Genomic DNA, 21682 nt, shown 5'->3' with positions numbered 1-21682 from the left:
AAGATCAAGAGTTGCATACTCTTCCAAAAGGGCCAGCCCTTAATACTAGTTGAACTTGAAAATTAGTTTAGTTTAGTTTTTTTTTTTTTTTTTTTTAAGATTTTATTTATTTATTTATTTGACAGAGAGACACTGTGAGAAAGAGAACACAAGCAGGGGGAATGGGAGAGGGAGAAGCAGGCTTCCCACCAAGCAGGGAGCCAGATGCGGGGCTTGATCCCAGGACCCCAGGACCGTGACCTGAGCTGAAGGCAGACACCTAATGACTGAGCCACCCAGGTGCCCTGAAAATTAGTTTTTTATGGATAGGTTAATACATGGATTTACAGATACCAAAATTTATAAGTGAAAGCCTCCTTTCTACCACTGTACCTTAACTATAAATTCCCCTTCCTAAAGAAAACCAATGTTAACTATTCTTTGGAATACCTTCTAGAAATAGCTAGATACAGTCTTTGCATGTCCTAGCAGATGTATATTTACTCCTTTCTCTTATTTTAAGTACATACTGTTAAACCCATCATGTTTATTATCTTGGCAGTAACCACTATTTTTAGTTATTGCATCCTTTTAAATTACATATCTGGATCATAGTTTTAGTAGTTCCTTAGTTTCTTTTTAAAGATTTTATTTATTTAACAGAGAGAGCACACACACAAGCAGGGGGAACAGCAGGCAGGGGAGCTTGCTGAGTGGGGAGCCTGCTGAGCGAGGAGTCTGATGAGGGACTCAATCCCAGGACCCTAGGATCATGACCTGAGTTGAAGGCAGCTGCTTAACCAATTGAGCCACCCAGGCTTCCCACCTTATTTATTTATTTATTTTTAAAGATTTTATTTATTTCTTTGAGAGAGAAGGAGAGAGAGAAAGCACAAGTAGGGGGAGCAGCAGAGGGAGAGGGAGAAGCAGGCTCCCCACTAAGCTGGGAGACAATGTGGGGCTTGAACCCAGGGCCCTGGGACTATGACCCAAGCCAAAGACAGACATTTAACCAACTGATCCACCCAGGTACCCCTTAGTAGTTCCTTACTGATGAAAATTTTAGCTATCCTGTTTTTCTTTTTGTTACTAGAAAAAAAAATGCCATAGTGAATGAATAACCTTGTACATTAATCATTTTACACAAGTGCTACACATATTTTTCAGCTTACAGTTTTAGTACTGGAGTTATAGTTTGAGAGGGAATCTACATTTTTTTCATTGTGATGAGTATAACCAAGTTGCCTTCCATCAAGATTATACCAGTTTATACTCCCACCAGCATAAAAGACTATTTTATTCCTTAAGATAGTGTCTTAAAGGATCAAAAAAATCTTTTATAATCAATTGGTCTTTTCATATGTATGTTTTTTACTTGTGAACTGTTCATGTGTTTTCCTTTTTTAATGTAGATTTGATGAAACTATATATATATTAGGGAAGCTAAGCTTTTGCCTGCAATAATTTTTTCCTTTTTTGTCTTGAGACTTTGAGTGGCATATTTTTGTCATGTAGAAATGTTGTATTTTTGTGTAGTTAAATTTGCCAGTCTTTTTCTCTTTAGGTTTGTAACAACTAGTTGTACTTAAAAAAATGGAAACTATTTTAAGTATTAGGTGGGTGAGGGAATGGGTAAAATAAGTGAAGTGGGGATTAAGAGGTACAAATTTCCAGTTATAAATAATAATGGAGATAAAATTACAGTATAAGGAATATAGTCAATATTACCATAGTAATATTGTATGGTAGTAGATGGTGACTCCTCTTTATCTTGGTGAATACTGAGTAATGTATAAAATTACTACATACTGTGTTGTGTACCTGAAACTAATGTAACGTTATATGTCAACTACAACAAAAAAATGCGGAAACTGTGAATTTTAAAAAATAGTTATTTGAGTGTATAATCAAGGTATAAATGACCTATGTTGTCTACAGAACAATTAGGCTAAGATATAGTTTTCCTTTGTTTTGTATTATATGGATTTTATGTAGTTTAAATTAAAAAAAAATTTTTTAATCTTAAGTAATAAATTTACCTTTTTTTATAGATGCCTTCCAGGATGTCAGATTTGTCAGCAACTCGTCAGGTAAGTTTAATAACAAAACTGTTGTACAGAGTTTGAAATATAAAACTGTTTTATTAGAAGCATTAGTTAGATGGGATAAAACTCACAGGTTATTACATTTGAGGGTTACTTTACTCAAATTTGGGAGTTGAAGGATTGGACAAGGCTCCTTGAAACTCAGTGAAGCTAGTTTCACTGAAACTCGGCTCAGTGAACAGATTTCTAAAGTTGAATGTGAATTAGTTAGGTAAAGATTGATTGAGGAAAAGGAATTAGGCAGAGAGAAGAGGATGTGGGAAGGCCTGGCAGTGAAAGAGATTATGGTTCTGTAAGGAAACTGCAGAATGTAGAATATAACAGGGATTTTGGAGAGATTTGATCTGGAGAAATAAGTAGGGACTAGATCATTTAAACTTGTGTATTATGTCACATAGTTTTGTTCTCATGTTAAAAAGATACACGGGGAAGTAAATTGCTTAGCTTTTCTTCTTTGGTAAAAGCAGTTGGCATCTTGTGGAGATTCGATTAGGAGAAAAAATAGCTTAGAACGTTTTGTAATAATTCTGGAAAAAATGAGAGCCTGAATTAAGATAGTGGCTGTGATGATGAAGAGAAGTACACATATTTGAAGGGATTAGTAACATAAATTCAATAGGATTTGGTGAATCCTAATTTTCTTGACCAGATACTAAGTAAATACTAATGTTGTTCATTGAGATCTGATGAAGGAATATAAGACTTAGGAGGTCTCTGGTAGGTAGGCTAGGAAGAAAAGTGCACAGAGTGAGTTCATTTTTAGATATATTGAGTTGTTTTTATTTTTACCATTTCCTGTCTCATTCATTCCTTCATCTAGACGCAGAGTTTCAGGTGGTATCTTTTCACTCAAACCAAAGATCTTCCTTTAGTATTTGGTATAATGGAGATACAATAGAGATGAATTTTCTCAGATTGGTTAATCTGAAACTATGTTTTCATATTTTTATTTTTCATGTTTATTTTACTGTCTTTTTGAGAGCTATTTCCCCCAAGATACAGAATTTAGCGCTTTTGAGCCATTGGACTCCTGGGACCCATGCCCGGGCCATGGCCATCTTTGCCTTCCTCTCATAGCAGATTGTCTTTCCTCACTTAAACTCTATACTACAGGTTTTTATCCTATATATTTTTATAGTGTAAAGTATATATATGACTATGCTTTTACACTAAACACTGTATAGTTGCATCCCATATGCTTTGATATTTTTATTTTTATTTTCATTTGGTTCCACATATTTTCTAAGTTCTGTGACTGTCTTCGATCTATGAGTTAATAAAAGTGTGTCATTTAATTTCTGAATACTTGAAGAATTTCCCAGTATTTTCTTTCCTTTTAGAGAGAGAGAGTGCAAACAGGTGAGTAGGGGAAAAGACAGGAGGGGCAGAGCGGGAGAGAGAGAGAATCTTAAGCAGCTTCCACACCCAGCACAGAGCCCCATGAGATCATGACCTGAGCCGAAATCAAGAGACAGTAAACGGACTAAACCATCCAGGAACAACCCTCTCCCTTGTATTTTCTTTTTTTGGTTTTCGTTTAGTTTCACTGTGGTCTGAGAAAATACTTTGTATGACTTCCATCCTTATTCTAGTTTATTGAGACTTATTTTATGGCCCAGAATATGTTTAATCTTGGTAAATATTTCTGTGCACTCAAGAAGAATTTTTATAGGGTGCCTGGGTGGCTCAGTGGGTTAAGCCTCTGCTTTCGGCTGAGGTCATGATCTCAGGGTCTTAGGATCGAGCCCGCATCAGGCTCTCTGCTCTCTCTCTGTCTGCCTCTCTGCCTACTTGTGATCTCTCTCTATGTCAAATAAAGAACATCTTAAAAAATTTTTTTTTAAAAATTTGATGTTATAATTTGGGTGAGATAAGGGATGCTACACAGAGAAGATAAAGGTTGACATCCTATTCCTTTTGTTCCTCCCCTCCCCCGTCTTTTCTCTCTGTGTTTCATTTCGGATAGATTCTATTTTGTTTCAAGATTTTATTCATTTATTTGATAGAGTTTATGTTTTTAGGGTGCTGGATTTTATCATTCTTTTAGGGGAATTTTGACTTGTTTTAGCATGCAGTTAAGTTACTTTGGGCTAATTTGATCCTTTCAAATATTGCTCGTGCAGTGTGTCATGGCACATAGTGGTGCAGGTCTAATTTAGCCCTTCTTGTTAGGCATTGCTATTCTGAGGACCCTTTTATAGGTCTTGTGTATTGAGATCTCTTACTCTGGCTGGTAGCAACACAAACTCTTCCCTGCCCTTTATGAACTTCAGGAGTTATTTAGCCTGCTGTTGTCTAGTAGTTCTTACGTTCGCCTTGGGTAGTTTGTTCTTATTCATGTTTAAGAAGATCCTTCTGCATTTATTGGGAACTCTCATGTAGCTCCTTCTTGTTTCTTGCCCTACAGACTCTAGCTCCTTGGCTTCTACAAACTGTGATATGATTTTTAAAAGAAGATTAATTTATTTTAGAGAAAGAGAGAGCACGTGCACGTAAGCAGGGGGCCAGGGGAGAGGGAGAGAATCTATAAGCAGACTCCCTACTGAGGGGGGGAGCTGACACAGGAGCTCATTCCCAGGACCCCAAGATCATGACCCAAATTGAAATCAGGAGTCAGATGCTCAAGCAACTGAGCCATGTAGGTGCCCCTGTGATATTTTATCAAATTAGTGAGACTAGGGGCGCCTGGGTGGCTCAGTGGGTTAAGCCGCTGCCTTCGGCTCAGGTTGTGATCTCAGAGTCCTGGGATCGAGCCCCGCATTGGGCTCTCTGCTCTCTAGGGGAGCCTGCTTCCTCCTCTCTCTCTGCCTGCTTCCTCCTCTCTCTCTGCCTGCTTGTGATCTCTCTGTCAAATGAATAAATAAAATCTTTAAAAAAAAAAAAAATTAGTGAGACTACCTGGCTCCAATGGGACCTGCTTCCTACGTAGTAGTATCCTGTAATGCTACTAGGTAGAATAGAATATAGTTGCTTTCTGCCCTTGACCCTGGGCAGCCCTTGTCATCACTGTATAGATTAGTTTGCATTTTGTTGAATTTTGTATACATGAAATCATAGAAATATGTACTGTTTGGCATTGGATTCTTTCATGAAGCATGATATTTTTGAGATTATATTGTGTTTAATAATCTAATATGAGATATTCCCATGCTGAATACTATTCTGTTATATGGCTATACTACATTTTGTAGATAACCCCACACTAGATATGGAGGACTATATCATCAAAAAAATGTACTTATACTATTTTTTTTTTTAAAGATTTTTTTTATTTATTTGACAGTGATCACAAGTAGGCAGAGAGGCAGGCAGAGAGAGAGAGGAGGAAGCAGGCTCCCCGCAGAGCAGAGAGCCCTATGTGGGCTTCGATCCCAGGACTCTGGGATCATGACCTGAGCCGAAGGCAGAGGCTTTAACCCACTGAGCCACCCAGGCGCCCCTACTTATACTATTTTAATGCTATGTTAAAAGTATTAATTCATTGGTATTGTAAAATTAAAAAGTTAAATTATTTTTATACTCTTAATTGGCTTGTTCATTTTAATTCAGTTTTCCATTGACTAATTTTTTAAAAGGTCTATTTAAAATTTCATTTCTTTCCTTTAGGTGTTTTTGTGGTCGCTTGGTCAAGCAGCATGCTTGTTTCACTGCAAGTCTTGCCATGAAATACTCAGATGTGAAATTGGGTGACCATTTTAATCAGACATTAGAAGAATGGTCTGTGGAAAAGCATACAGAACAGAGCCCAACGGATGCTTATGGAGTCATAAATTTTCAAGGGGGTTCTCATTCCTACAGAGCTAAGGTATGTCACATACTTGATTTTTAAATTTCATTTATCTTGTCTAAATAATACATAATATATATGTTGTCTGAAAATTTATATAGCAGTAGATCAGAAGGTTAGTCTCAGTCATTTATATATTTTAAAGTTCTTTGTGTAGGTGCATATACATATAGAAGTGTTACATCTTCATATCTTCTGCCCATTTTTTGATATGATTGTCTGTTTTGTGTGTGTTGAGTTTGAGGAGTTCTTTATAGATCCTGGATATCAATCTTTTGTCTGTACTGTCATTTGCAAATATCTTCTCCCATTCCGTGGGTTGCCTCTTTGTTTTCTTGACTGTTTCCTTTGCTGTGCAGAAGCTTTTGATTTTGATGAAGTCCCAAAAGTTTATTTTGGCTTTTGTTTCCTTTGCCTTTGGAGACATATCTTGAAAGAAGTTGCTGTGGCTGATATCGAAGAGATTACTGCCTATGTTCTCTAGGATTCTGATGGATTCCTGTCTCACGTTGAGGTCTTTTATCCATTTTGAGTTTTTTTTTTTTCTTTAAGATTTTATTTATTTATCTGTCAGAGAGAGAGAGGGAGAGCGAGCGAGCACAGGCAGACAGAATGGCAGGCAGAGGCAGAGGGAGAAGCAGGCTCCCTGGCGAGCAAGTAGCCCGATGTGGGACTCGATCCCAGGATGCCGGGATCATGACCTGAGCCGAAGGCAGCTGCTTAACCAACTGAGCCACCCAGGCGTCCCTCCATTTTGAGTTTATCTTTGTGTACGGTGTAAGAGAATGGTCGAGTTTAATTCTTCTAATATAGCTGCTCAATTTTCCTAGCACCATTTATTGAAGAGACTGTCTTTTTGCCACTGTATATTTTTTCCTGTTTTGTCGAAGATTAACTGACCATAGAGTTGAGGGTCCATGTCTGGGCTCTCTACTCTGTTCCACTGGTCTATGTGTCTGTTTTTATGCCAGTACCATGCTGTCTTGGTGATCACAGCTTTGTAGTAAAGCTTGAAATCAGGTAACGTGATGTTCCCAGTTTTATTTTTGTTTTTCAACATTTCCTTAACGATTCGGGGTCTCTTCTGGTTCCATACAAATTTTTGGATTATTTGCTCCAGCTCTTTGAAGAATACCGGTGGAATTTTGATTGGAATGGCATTAAAAGTATAGATTTCTCTAGGCAGTATAGACATTTTAACAATGTTTATTCTTCTGATCCAAGAGCATGGAATGGTCTTCCATCTTTTTGTGTCTTCTTCAATTTCTTTCATGAGTGTTCTGTAGTTCCTCGAGTACAGATCCTTTACCTCTTTGGTTAGGTTTATTCCCAGGTATCTTATGGTTCTTGGTGCTATAGTAAATGGAATTGATTCTCTAATTTCCCTTTCTGTATTTTCATTGTTAGTGTATAAGAAAGCCACTGATTTCTGTACATTGACTTTGTATCCTGCCACGTTACTGAATTGCTGTATGAGTTCTAGTAGTTTGGGGGTGGAGTCTTTTGGGTTTTCCATATAAAGAATCATGTCATCTGTGAAGAGAGAGAGTTTGACTTCTTCATTGCCAATTTGGATACCTTTTATTTCTCTTTGTTATCTGATTGCTGTTGCTAGGACTTCTAATACTATGTTGAACAAGAGTGGTGAGAGTGGGCATCCTTGTCGTGTTCCTGATAATCATATCAAAAAATGGGCAGAAGATATGAACAGACACTTCTCCAATGAAGACATACAAATAGCTATCAGACACATGAAAAAATGTTCATCATCACTAGCCATCAGGGAGATTCAAATCAAAACCACATTGAGATATGACCTTACACCAGTTAGAGTGGCCAAAATTAGCAAGACAGGAAACAACATGTGTTGGAGGGGATGTGGAGAAAGGGGAACCCTCTTACACTGTTGGTGGGAATGCAAGTTGGTGCAGCCTCTTTGGAGAACAGTGTGGAGATTCCTCAAGAAATTAAAAATAGAACTTCCCTATGACCCTGCAATTGCACTACTGGGTATTTACCCCAAAGATACAGATGTAGTGAAAAGAAGGGCCATCTGTACCCCAATGTTTATAGCAGCAATGGCCACGGTTGCCAAACTGTGGAAAGAAACAAGATGCCCTTCAATGGACGAATGGATAAGGAAGATGTGGTCCATATATACTATGGAGTATTATGCCTCCATCAGAAAGGATGAATACCCAACTTTTGTAGCAACATGGACGGGACTGGAAGAGATTATGCTGAGTGAAATAAGTCAAGCAGAGAGAGTCAATTATCATATGGTTTCACTTACTTGTGGAGCATAACAAATAGCATGGAGGACATGGGGACTTAAGAGAAGGGAGTTGGGGGAAATTGGAAGGGGAGGTGAACAATGAGAGACAATGGACTCTGAAAAACAATCTGAAGGGTTTGAAGAGTTAGGGGGGTGGGAGGTTGGGGGAACCAGGTGGTGGGTATTAGAGAGGGCATGGAGTGCATGGAGCACTGGGTGTGGTACAAAAACAATGAATACTGTTATGCTGAAAATAAAAAAAATTTAAAAAAAAAGGAAGTGTTACATCTTGGTGAATTGAACATTCTATCATTATGAAATGTCTTTAATCTTGTCATTTTTTTTTTAAAGATTTTATTTATTTATTTGCGAGAGGGGGAGAGAGTAAGAGCACGAATTGGGGGTAGGGGGAAAGTGAGAAGCAGAGGCAGACTCTCCCTTGAGCAGGTAGCCCAACATGAAGCTTAGTCCCAGGATCCTGGGATCATCACCTGAGCTGAAGGCAGATGCTTAACCAACTGAACCACCTAAGTGCCCCTAAGTGGTTTCTTTATAAGCAACACATAATTTTTAAGTTTATTTTATATGTCTCGCTTTTTCTTTGTTCCCTTTTCTTGTTTGCTTTGTTTTTTTTTTTGTTTTTTTAAAGATTTTATTTATTTATTTGACAGAGAGAGATCACAAGTAGGCAGAGAGGCAGGCAGAGAGCGAGAGGGCAGGGAAGCAGGCTCCCTGGTGAGCAGAGAGCCCAATGTGGGGCTCAATCCCAGGACCCTGAGATCATGACCTGAGCTGAAGGCAGAGGCTTAACCCATTGAGCCACCTAGGCACCCTGTCTTGTTTGCTTTAGATTAAGTATTTGCTTTGGATTAAGTATTTTTTTATTATTTCCTTCCTTATTAGCATCTTACTTATACATTCTTTTTCCTGTAGATTAAGCTTATAATAAACACTGGTTAAACACCTTTTGATTTATTGTAAACTAGTCCTTTCACTATTTTTTGGACAGTGCGAGAACCTTTAGAATACTTGTAACTACATTTATTTTTCTTATGACTTATGTGCTTTTGTTGGCATAATTTTATTTTATTTAAAGATTTTATTTATTTATTTGACAGAGAGACAGCGAGAGAGGGAACACAAGCAGGGGGAGTGGGAGAGGGAGAAGCAGGCTTCCTGCTGAGCAGGGAGCCCAGTGCGGGGTTTGATCCCAGGACCCTGGGATGGGATCATGACCTGACCCGAGGGCAGCCGCTTAATGACTGAGCCACCTAGGTGCCCTGTTAGCATAATTTTAAACCCCACAAATAATATTTTTAATTTACATTTATCAACATTTTACCTGTTATGTTGTCTTTGTTCTACCTGCCTCCCTGCCTTGATGGGAAAAGCAGTAGTAAAGGTGGGCACATCTCTCTAAGTTTTCTTTTTCTTTTGGATTCTGATTCCAGTTTCTCATTGTCTTAGTAGATTTCTGATGCCTTCATACACGTTATTTATTTTCTAGTTTCTCTATTCTTAGGGGCAGAGTTAGTTCAAAACCGTCTAGTCTACCATTGTCCAAGGTGGAACTTCTCATTTATTCCTTATATAATTTTTTTTAACTTTAAGCTGCTTTCCGAATACGACTTTATGCTAAATATAATAATGAGTTAAACAAAACTAACATAGGAAGACTTGGTATATCTCATTACAAACTTTTTTTTTTTTTTTAATAATATTTATTTGAGAGAGAGAGGGAGCACTACCAGGGGGCTTGGGGGAGGGTGGAGGGAGAAGCAGATTCCTTGCTTAGTGAGTGGGAAGGGGGAGCCTGATGCAGGGCTGGATCCCAGGACATTGAGATCACTTGTACTGTCACTTAAGACAAAGATACATTTTTAAATCCTGTAAACCAGAAGAAGTTACTTCACAGATGTGACAGCTTATTTTCTATAGAATTTTTAAAAAATTAAACTTGTAAATCTATCTGAACAACCTTGAAATATTGAGTAGAAAATATCTTTGTTATTTTACTGCATGGTCACAATTCTGTTATAAATAGACCCGATCATTGACAAAACTTTCAGATAAACAATATTTGTCTCTCCTAATAGCAAGAGTTGTAGAAGCTTCCATTTTTTTTCATTCCTCTTTCTTTCTTTTTTTAATATTTATTTATTTAGAGAGAGAACACAAGTGGGGAGGGGCAGAGGGAGAGAGAGAAGCAGACTCCCCACTGAACAGTGAGCCCGACTTGGGGTTCGATCCTGGACTCTGGGATCATGACCTGGCCTAAGGCAAACCTTAACTGACTGAGCAGGCACCCCATTCTTCTTTCTTTTCCCTTTTCTTACCACGATAGCTAAGCTTCAGCAATTTGCACTACTGCATGTTCAAAGTTAAACAAGTCAGTAAATAACTGGATAAATTTGCATATCGAATGAATGGTAATCAAGTTTATATAAATTGGAAGAGAAACACATTTATGTTTTAAAGGTTAGCAATTAGAGTATCACTGCTTCTATAGCTCTTACAGAATCATTTTCCAACTTTAAGGTCATTTGTTATTGCTTATTCCTACGGGTGTTAAGTATATTAAAAGTAATCTATCAAATCTACTTCATAATAATCGGATCTAAGTAACATTTTTGTAATACTGTATAATGTTGCATTATGAAACCTATGAACATATTCAGTTATTTTGTCCTTTAAAAATCTTTTTTAGTATGTGAGACTATCATATGACACCAAACCTGAAGTTATTCTGCAACTTCTGCTTAAAGAATGGCAAATGGAATTACCCAAACTTGTTATCTCTGTGCATGGGGGCATGCAGAAATTTGAGCTTCACCCACGAATCAAGCAGCTGCTTGGAAAGGGTCTCATTAAAGCTGCAGTTACAACCGGAGCCTGGATTTTAACTGGAGGAGTAAACACAGGTAATGTGATGATTATAACAATTTTATTTGGTGTGTTTGTAAATGTTTCATAATATCAGTTAAATATTTGAAATAATAATCAACACCAAATATCAACATAAGCAGTTTTTCTGTTAAATAATATATATAGTTCCTGAGTATAAATGGTAACTGAGTTCCTGAGTATAAAGGGTAAAAGTATTTGGTTTTCATTTATTTTTATTTATTTATTTATTTTTTAAAAGATTTTATTTATTTATTTGTCAGAGAGAGTGAGCACAGGCAGACAGAGTGGCAGGCAGAGGCAGAGGGAGAAGCAGGCTCCCCTCTGAGCAGGGAGCCCGATGTGGGACTCGATCCCAGGACGCTGGGATCACGACCTGAGCCGAAGGCAGCCGCTTAACCAACTGAGCCACCCAGGCGTCCCTGGTTTTCATTTATTTTTAAAAAATAATACACTTTAGGGATGCCTGGGTGGCTCAGTTGGTTAAGCCACTGCCTTGGGCTCAGGTCATGGTCCCAGGGTCCTGGGATCGAGTCCCGCATTGGGCTCCTTGCTCAGCAGGGACCCTGCTTCTCTTTCTGCCTCTGCCTCTGCCTCTGCCTGCCACTCAGCCTGCTTGTGCTTTCTCTCTCTCTCTTTGACAAATAAACAAAATCTTAAAAAAGAAAAAATACACTTTAGAGCAGATATTGACAAACTGTAGTCCCATGAATCAAATCCAACCCACTCCTTTTTTTTTTTTAAGCGAAGGTTTGTTGGAACACAGCCACACTCATTTGTTTTTGTATTATATATAGTTACATTTGTGCTGCAACAGTAGAGTGAAGAGTTGTGTCAGAGACTGTTTACCTTGCAAACGCTAAAATATTTACTGTATGACCCTTCACAAAAAAAGGTTGTTGATCCCTACTACAGAGCCAGCTGTTATTTCTGACTTCTGGTAAATTGATATAAGAATGGTAATCCATTGCCTAGACAATGGTAAGAAGTAGCTTTCAAAATTAATTATTAATATACTATAATTTTTCCTTTTTTTTTTTTATACTATAATTTTTCATTCCAAATCTTCTCTGTGACATATACAGGTTAGATATAAGAAAAACAAATTGGGGGCACCTGGGTGGCTCAGTTGTTTAAGCAACTGCCTTTGGCTTAGGTCATGATCCCAGAGTCCCGGATCGAGTCCTTTATCGGGCTCCCAGCTCCACAAAGCATCTGCTTCTCCCTCTGACCTTCTCCTCTCTAATGCTCTCTCTCACTGTCTGTCTTTCAAATAAATAAATAAAATCTTAAAAAAAAAAAAGAAAAGCAAATTAACTTTAATATCTAAAGTAAAATGTAGTTATTATTTAAGTTAGCTTGCAGACATCTGATTCATTATGAACAGCTGGTTTTTGAGCCTCATTGTGTGTCAGGCATTCTTCTGGCTGCTGAAGATATATTATTCCACAAAACAAAGAAAGTGTTTACCTTCATGGAACTTGTATTCTAGTGGAGGAGATGCAGATGATAAACAGATAACTAAATATGTTATATGTTAGATGATAAGTGCTATGGGGACACATGAAATAGAGAGGATGGTGAGGGATGGTAGAGGGGACTTCATTAATTAGGTGACATTTGAGTAGAGATTGAAGGAAATGAGGGTGCATGATAAGGATAATGTGAGGCAGAGCATTTAAAAGAGAAAAAAACTGCTGGTGTGTTGGAAGAATGGTAAGGAGGGTCCAGTGTAGCTAAGTGGAATGAACAAGGAGTGCTAGGTGATGAGTTTGGAAAGTTAATGGGGTGCGGTAGGGGATGGGATGGGGTGAGGTGGGATAGGGTGATGAATAGCAGGGGCAATAGGCACATCGTTATATAAAGCCATATAGGCCATTATAAGCACTTTTGCGTTTACTCTGAATAAGAAGGGAAGATTTTAAGCAGAGTTGACAAGAGCAAAGATCACTTGGATGATGTTTTGAAAATAGAGTGTGAACAGGCAAGGCAGCAATTGGAAGACCAGTGAAGATGCTCTTTCCATAATCCAGGTGAGGAATGAGATCTCATGCATTATAAAAACCCAATTGAGTGTTGTGTTGGTTTTCTAGGGCTGCCATAACAAAATATCACAGACTGGTTGGCTTAAACAAGGTTATTTTCTCACAGCTTTGGAGGTCCAAGATCAAAATGTTAGCAGGTTTGGTTCGTTCTGAGGCCTCTCTCCTTGGCTTGTGGATGGCCACCTTCTCATTGTGTTCTCTTCACCATACATGTGCATTCCTGGTGTCTCTTTTTGTGTCTAAAATTTTGCCTTCTTAGAAGGACACCAGGCACATTGGATTAGGTCCCACCCTAGTGGCCTCATTTTTAAAAGTACACCCTCTTTAAAGGATCTGTCTCCAGATAAGGTACCACACTCTGAGGTACTGGGATTAGGATTTCAACATACGAATTTTGGGAAGGATGCAATTCAACCCATAAGTGATAATGAGGAGTCCTGTGTTCTTTTGAATTGTCTTTTTCTACTTTTCTTCTAATTTTTGATTCAGTTGGACAACTTTTGTAGTTGCTTATTGTGTGTGTGTTTTGCTTATGGTCCTGAGCCATACTCTTCATTTTTTTTTAGATGATGTGTAGAGCAATAACAAAAAACTACAGTTACTTACAGGAGGAATCTAAGAGAGGACTAGGCCTAACAACATGGTAAAAGTTACTTTTACGTGTGTTTCAGGCAGTTGTAGTGATTTGACATTGTGGGGTTTTTTGTTTTGTTTTGTTTCCTTTTTGGTCCTTGTGTTTTCTTTTGTAAGTTTGTCTTTTGGACCTTGTTGATTTTTATCTTCTTTGTGTAAAGAAAAATATCAACAATTATAATGTTATAGATTGAGTACAGGATTGTTCTGAAAACAGTAACTACTTTCACATAAAGTAACTGAATTTTATATGAACAGGTGTGGCAAAACATGTTGGTGATGCCCTCAAAGAACATGCTTCCAGATCATCTCGAAAGATTTGCACTATTGGAATAGCACCCTGGGGCGTGATTGAAAACAGAAATGATCTTGTCGGGAGAGATGTAAGAATGATTTTAAAAATTTGTTATATTTGAACTTCTATAAACAAAATTAGAGCAAGAATAGTGCAAGTTACCTTAAACTATTCACGATCATACCATACTTTTCAAATTATGTTTGAGAAATACTTTCCTGAGGTCTTTTCTTTTTTTTCCCTTTCTTCCTGAGGTTTTCTTATGATCCTTCCAAAAATGCATTTATACGTATAAATAATTGTCATTGTAGTATTAGTACATTTTGGTTTTGGCCTTTCTCTATAGCTGTTTCATACTTTTCCAAATCATGCCAGTCTTTGTAATTAAATTTTTAATGACTATATGAGATTAAGAATTAATTTTACTGTCACTAAGAATAGTAATCAAATGCTAGCATTTTATTTCAGTAGGTTAAGGACTGTGAATTGATTATAATTATCAAGAGAGTACTGAAAAGGAATTACTGAATTATAATGATCACTTTAAGTGAGATTAAATTTCTAATAACAGTTTTAAAGATTTATGAGGGCTAGAAAAATAGAAAAATATAATTGATATTAGATTGTTCTTATTCAGTGTCCTTTGTATATTGCACTTTATTCGTTAATAACCTAACCATTTCTTTATACTATATACTCATTTATTTTGTTTCCTTTGCATGTGATAAAATAATAATATGTATTCTGCAATAAGAGTTGAAATACAATTGTATGGTCTGTCCCATTATTGATTAATCATCAGCTGGGTTGAAAACTTGTGCTTTTAGACATACTTTTTGATATTTTCTATTTGTTACTATATTGTAAATAGAATTTTACCTCCTATTTTCCTTTACAGATTATTTCAAAGTTTATATTTTCTCTATATTATATTTAAGCCTGCCCACTAACTCTTATATTTGCTCTTTTTTAGGTGGTTGCTCCTTATCAAACCTTGTTGAACCCTCTGAGCAAATTGAATGTTCTGAATAATCTGCATTCCCATTTCATATTGGTGGATGATGGCACTGTTGGAAAGTATGGGGCAGAAGTCAGATTGAGAAGAGAACTTGAAAAAACTATTAATCAGCAAAGAATTCACGCTAGTAAGAAAACTTATAAATTTGTTATTGTTGAAATTATTCTAGGTATATTAATGGCCAGTAACATTCTAAAAAGGTTCTTTAAAGTGCTCATTTCCTTTTGTAGCAAGACAACATACAAAACGACAAAAATGACTGATGTTAAACAAAATAGAAAGACTTAGGGCAAGAAGTCTGAGGCCAAATAGGGTACTCAGATATTGATTCCAAAGCCACAGAGGTTCATTGGAAGCTCTGTTGCTATGTAATCCTATTGCAGCCCAAGGATTTCAGAAATACTCGTAATGTGTGATATATTCTAATACATGACTTGAAATTCATGATTGAATAGGAGAAAAGAATACTTCATTGCAAAGTAAGAATCATCTTGTTTAAAGTTTATAACATGAATAGGTATCACACTTTAGTAGATAAGTCTTTTTTTTTTTTTTTTTAAGATTTTATTTATTTGACAGAGATCACAAGTAGGCAGAGAGGCGGGCAGAGAGAGGGAAGCAGACTCCCCGCTGAGCAGAGAGCCCAATGCGGGGCTTAATCCCAGGACCCTGGGATCATGACCTGAGCCGAAGGCAGAGGCTTTAACCCACTGAGCCACCCAGGATCCCCAGTAGATAAGTCTTGAAAGTTAGTATTCTTGACACTTGTCTTCCGTTCCATCCACAGTCATACTTTCTGGTTCAACATCTAGATTTTTCTTTCAAAGAGAAGTAATTTTATAATCCTGGGACGCCAAGAAGGTGGGCTCTCTGACAAAAGAAATAGAAATACAAAATTATAGAGTGATGCATTCAGATATGATGGAGTCATATCCTCTCCTAAACTTCAGGACCATTTTAGAATCCTACAGTTACTTGTATTTCAGATTCTCTCACTGCATTGCGGGTTATTGTAAAAACAAAAATTGGTATTCTTCACTAAGTCTTTTCTGTCATTCTTGAAGAGGTCCTAGATTTTATTGATCCGTTCCATTTATGTAATCCTAACTCTGTCGTTAACTTCTATATTAATGTTTCAGTGCATTTGAAATCTGAAATACACATTTTAAAAGTGAATAAAAACAAATATACATTAGAAGTTCAACTCATTCATTATTGAAAAGCAAACTTGGGGTGCCTGGCTGGCTTAATCGGTGGAGCATGTGACTCTTGATCTTGGGGTGTAAGTTAGAGCCCCACTGATTACTTCAAAAAAATCTTTAAAAACAAACTAAAAGGACGCCTGGGTGGCTCAGTGGGTTAAAGCCTCTGCCTTTGGCTCAGGTCGTGATACTAGGGTCTTGGGATCGAGCCCCGCATCAGGCTTTCCTGCTCAGTGGTGAGCCTGCTTCCTCCTCTCTCTCTGCTTGCCTCTGCCTACTTGTGATCTCTCTCTGTCAAATAAATAAATAAAATCTTTTAAAAAAATAATAAAAATAAACTAAAAAACGAATTGGTGTTAGAAATTTCTTTTTTTTTTTAAAGGTGAATGACTTTAAATTTTTTTTTTTTTTTGAAGATTTAAGTTATTTATTTAACAGAGCTACACAGCGAGAAAAAAAACCACAAGCGGGGGAATGGGAGAGGGAGAAGCAGGCTTCCCGCCAAGTAGGGAGCCCGATGTGGGGCTCGATCTTAGGACCCTGGGATCATGACCTGAGCCGAAGGCAGACTCTTAACAACTGAGCCATCCAGGCGCCCCTGTGTTATAAATTTCTTGTGAAGATTTCAATGAGTGAAATATACAAAATAATTTTTACTTTTCAGTGAATGTAAATTCTGGTGCGTGCTTAATCATATATTGTATCTTCTAACTTTGTCATTTAGAACAGACTTCACTCGTTATTTGATTTACTTAGGCTAGATTGCTATCATGTTGAGTGCTTGAAATGAAGTCAACACAGTCTTTTTTTTTTTTTTTTTAAAGATTTTATTTATTTATTTGACAGAGAGAGATCACAAGCAGGCAGAGAGGCAGGTAGAGAGAGAGGAGGAAGCAGGCTCCCTGCTGAGCAGAGAGCCCGTTGCGGGGCTCGATCCCAGGACCCTGAGATCATGACCTGAGCCGAAGGCAGCAGCTTAACCCACTGAGCCACCCAGGCACCCCGAAGTCAACACAGTCTTAAAAGAAATTTTTTTTTTTTTTTTTTTTATAATTTTTTTTTTTAAATTTATTTATTTGACAGACAGAGATCACAAGCAGGCAGAGAGGCAGGCAGAGAGAGAGGAGGAAGCAGGCTCCTTGCCGAGCAGAGAGCCCGATGCGGGGCTCGATCCCAGGACCCTGAGATCATGACCTGAGCCAAAGGCAGCGGCCCAACCCACTGAGCCACCCAGGCGCCCCTTAAAAGAAATTTTATTTTGGCTCTTTAGTTTGTGTTTTGATTAAGTAAAAAATAAGATTAAATGACTGTATTTTGCCTAATATCTTGTAACCTTTTACTTTTTTAAGGAATTGGACAAGGTGTCCCTGTGGTGGCACTTATATTTGAGGGCGGGCCAAATGTTATCCTCACAGTTTTAGAATATCTTCAAGAAAGTCCTCCTGTTCCAGTCGTCGTTTGTGAAGGAACGGGCAGAGCTGCAGATCTCCTAGCATATATTCATAAACAAACAGAAGAGGGAGGGTAAGTGTGTGATTACAAAAAGATTTCAATAGCTATGTATAGAGGCTTGTGGTTTTCAGAGTATTAGATTCATTTCATTTTATGAACATGAAAATTTAAAGTTTAATATAATACCTTATAGTTTGAGGAAATAGCTTATCTAATACATTATTGGAATGAATTAAAGTATAACAGTCTACACAGAGGACAGTTTTGCAAGATCTGTCATACAGGGCATATATCTTTGGACCCCTTAGTTCCATTTCTAGGAATTGTTTTACAGATAAACTTTTTCATACATGTGAAATACATTTTTAAAAACATGAAAGTTACTCATTGGGATGTTTATAAAGGTAAAAGACTGGAACAAAATAGAATGTGTCAAGAAGGCTAGATAAATGATGGTGTATCTACATAACGATAGTTTGTAGCTAAGAAGTGTTGTTATCTGTGTACGATTTGGGGAAATTACCAAAGTATATACATGGAAAAAGGAAAGCAGTTGACATGGAACTGGGTGGATGAAGATAGTAGGAAGGACTTTCACGATGAATTTTCATTTTTATGTTTAATATCATATTTTTTTTTTAAAGATTTTATTTATTTATTTGTCAGAGAGAGAGAGAGGGAGAGCACAAGCAGGCAGAGCGGCAGGCAGAGGCAGAGAGAGAAGCAGGCTCCCCACTGAGCAAGGAGCCTGATGTGGGACTCAATCCCAGGACCCCGGGATCATGACCTGAGCCGAAGGCAGCAGCTTAACCAACTGAGCCACCCAGGCGCCCTTTAATATCATATTTTTGAGCCATATAAATATATTACCTGTTGAGGAAAAGAGAAATATATGAATGTGCTCATGTGTAAGACATCTTGGTAAAGTATTTCTTAATACACCCTAATATCTTAAAGTTATCTTTAAAGAGTATCTTATAAAATGTGAGTAGTGCTGTTGCAACACGTGCCTTGTAAAACAATTTAAAATAATTTAAAGAGAAAAATAACTCCCGTTTATTTTTCCCCCATAGGACTTATAGTTGGGAGTCTCATAAGGGACAATATTTCACTCAGGGCCAAGTATTTAATATTAATACATTGTCTCTAAAGGTCTTATATGGATTCATTTATACTTCATATTAGATTCTACAAATAATAGAAATTGAAATCAGTGAATTAAGTTACGTTTCTTCTCACTCCAGCAATCTTCCTGATGCAGCAGAACCCGATATTATTTCAACCATCAAAAAAACATTTAACTTTGGCCAGAGTGAAGCAGTTCATTTATTTCAGACACTGATGGAGTGCATGAAAAGAAAGGAGCTTGTAAGTAGATTCCAGCAGAATAAGACTTTTTATTTCATTCAAAACATGTTATAAATTGGTGAAATACTTTTTTTTTTTTTTTTGGAAGATTTTATTTATTTATTTGACAGAGATCACAAGTAGGCAGAGAGGCAGGCAGGCAGAGGGAGGGAGAGGAGGAAGCAGGCTCCCCACTGAGCAGAGAGCCCGATGTGGGGCTCAGTCCCAGGACCCTGAGATCATGACCCCAGCCGAAGGCAGATGCTTTAACCCACTGAGCTACCCAGGTGCCCCGAAATACTTTTTTTTTTTCATTAAAGATTTTTAAAATTTATTTAAGAGAGAGAGAGAGCACAAGAAGGGGAGGGTCAGAGGGAGAAACAGACTCCCTGCTGAGCAGAGCGCCTGATGTGGGACTCAATCCCGGGCTCCAGGATCATGACTTCAGCCAAAGACAGTCACTTAACCAACTGAGCCACCTAGGCACCCCAATACTTTTTTTTTAAAAGATTTTATTTATTTTAGGGTGTCTGGGTGGCTCAGTTGGTTAAGTGACTGCCTTCGGCTGAGGTCATGATCCCGGAGTACCGGGTTTGAGTGCCACGTAGGGCTGCCAGCTCCATGGGGAGTCTGCTTCTCCCTCTCACCTTCTCCCCTCTCATACTCTCTCTCTCTCTCTCTCTTTCAAATTAAAAAAAAAAAAAAATTATTTAGAAAGAGAGTGCTTTGGGGCAGAGGAGGAGGGAGAGGGAGAAAGAGAAAGAATCTGAAGCAAAATCTGCACTGAGCTCGGAGCCCTATGTGGGGCTCCATCCTGCGGCTCGATCCTGTGACTGTGACTGTGAGATCATGACTTGAGCCAAAACCAAGAATTGCACACTTAACCAACGAAATGAGCCACTCATGTGCCCGGAAATACTTTTGTTTTTAATTTGGATTTAAAATTTTGTAAAATATTTTTAACCATGTAAAGATGTTATTTATTGTTTTGTTCAAGCAGAGTGATATCAGAGAAGGATTATGGTTTTTATATGGTATTGAGACATAGACTGCACTTCTGTTTCAGGGCAAGTTAATAACTGGGCCTCAACAGAGTATATCTAGAACCAAGGAAAAACTGTAGAGAGTATTTCTATCTCTCTGGCTTCTCGAAAATATATTTGGAGGGACACCTGGCTGGTTCAGTTAGTAGAGCAGTGCAACTCTTGATTTCAGGGTTGTAAGTTCGAGCTACACGTTGGGGTATAGAGATTACTGGGGAAAAAAGTCTCAAAAAAGAATATATTTGGAAAAAAGTTTATTTTACTCTGATTGATTGCTCAAATTAAATTAAAGATCAGTGTTGCTTAATTTCAGTTATCTAAACATGAGCTTAATTTTCAGAGATAAAATTTTTTAACAGTGATGATAGGTAGATGATGACATGGTTTGATCTGTTTCTCATGCATTTTCTTTTGTACACAATAAAGTTGCAAAGTGTGTATGGGGTTGTAATAGTCTTTCAGTTTATGAAGAATGTTATTAGATAAAAACCTCTCAAGTGGCATTTTACTTAAAATAATTGAAAGAAATTTCCAGTAAAAGGATTGAAGAAAACATTTTTCATTCAAGAATATACACACATATATATTACTTGAATTAAATGTTCACTCTGTAGAAAGAACATCAGGATTTACCCAGACACATAATCTGTAGTCTTAGGCCATAAGTTGCTTACTCTAGTTAAGGACCTAAGATAGGTCAAGAAATGAATATAATATGAAACTAAATATTTTTAGGATACTTGCCATTTTTATTTGGTAAATGATAGGTTTTTTTAATTTTGTGGGGATTTTTGTTTGAAATGAAGTAATTTCTGATCAAAGCCCCAAAAAACTTTATCTCCCAGGTAGTTGGAAATTACTTTTTGTTTTATATTCCTTATGACTTAGCTTTGAAAATACAAAGGTATAATATTATGAATTGATCTTTAGATCACAGTTTTCCACATTGGATCAGATGAACATCAAGATATAGATGTAGCAATACTCACTGCACTGCTTAAAGGTAATATTTAAGAATTTTTAAATTTTTAGTATCTTATTTATAGCCTATTTATGTAAGATAGGACTTTTCAGTATAGGTAAATGTTTGGGACTGAATTTTTCAATAATTGTTCTTTGTGGGAGGCACAGTGGTAGCTTTCTGTGACAGTAAATGGGTTTTTGTTTTTGTCTTGTAGAAATTTAAAAAATTTTTTAATGTCTAGCAGGGTTTTTGTCACCAGACTCATTTAATTATAGTATTAAGAATGTTTCACATTTTTAATTGTCTGAAAGCAAGTGTTTAAAGGTAATGAGGTCTTGATGGATAGAAATTAAAGCATTCTTAAACATGCTGTTTTCATTCTGAAAGGAAGTTTGGAAAGAAAGCTAGTGGTATCTTTGAGGACCAAAGGGTCAATGCACATCACATTGAACTGTGTTGTCCTCTCATCTTGCCAGAGACATCCAAATGATAAACAGAATTTCAGTGAGAAATCTTTCCAAAAATTAGAAGCTGAAACTGTGTTCCATCTGGGTGGGTACTTGAAAGTTCCAAGTATACAGTGAAGTGGCGGGAGCAGAGCAAGAGGACACTATGCTGTTGTCATTCACAAGA

At 37.3% G+C, this 21682-nt stretch overlaps 1 protein-coding gene across 1 annotated transcript in view; it reads left to right on the top strand.

Annotated features, from left to right (window-relative positions):
• Positions 1 to 21682, top strand: part of LOC111158565 (transient receptor potential cation channel subfamily M member 7) — a 116549-nt gene that overhangs the window by 25311 nt on the left and 69556 nt on the right. Inside the window, exons 3-10 of the mRNA XM_022520679.1 lie at positions 2031 to 2069; positions 5691 to 5889; positions 10854 to 11067; positions 13987 to 14111; positions 14997 to 15168; positions 17593 to 17767; positions 18940 to 19063; positions 21016 to 21088. Of these exons, the coding sequence (XP_022376387.1) occupies positions 2031 to 2069; positions 5691 to 5889; positions 10854 to 11067; positions 13987 to 14111; positions 14997 to 15168; positions 17593 to 17767; positions 18940 to 19063; positions 21016 to 21088 (1121 nt within the window). The remainder of the gene's footprint in view (positions 1 to 2030; positions 2070 to 5690; positions 5890 to 10853; positions 11068 to 13986; positions 14112 to 14996; positions 15169 to 17592; positions 17768 to 18939; positions 19064 to 21015; positions 21089 to 21682) is intronic.

This window comes from Enhydra lutris, unplaced genomic scaffold (assembly GCF_002288905.1).
Source record: "Enhydra lutris kenyoni isolate GAN:26980312 unplaced genomic scaffold, ASM228890v2 scaffoldscaffold4, whole genome shotgun sequence".
In the NCBI taxonomy this organism is placed as follows: Eukaryota; Metazoa; Chordata; class Mammalia; order Carnivora; family Mustelidae; genus Enhydra; species Enhydra lutris.
Note: the sequence above shows the minus strand (reverse complement) of the source record. Positions and strands in the feature narration are given on the sequence as shown.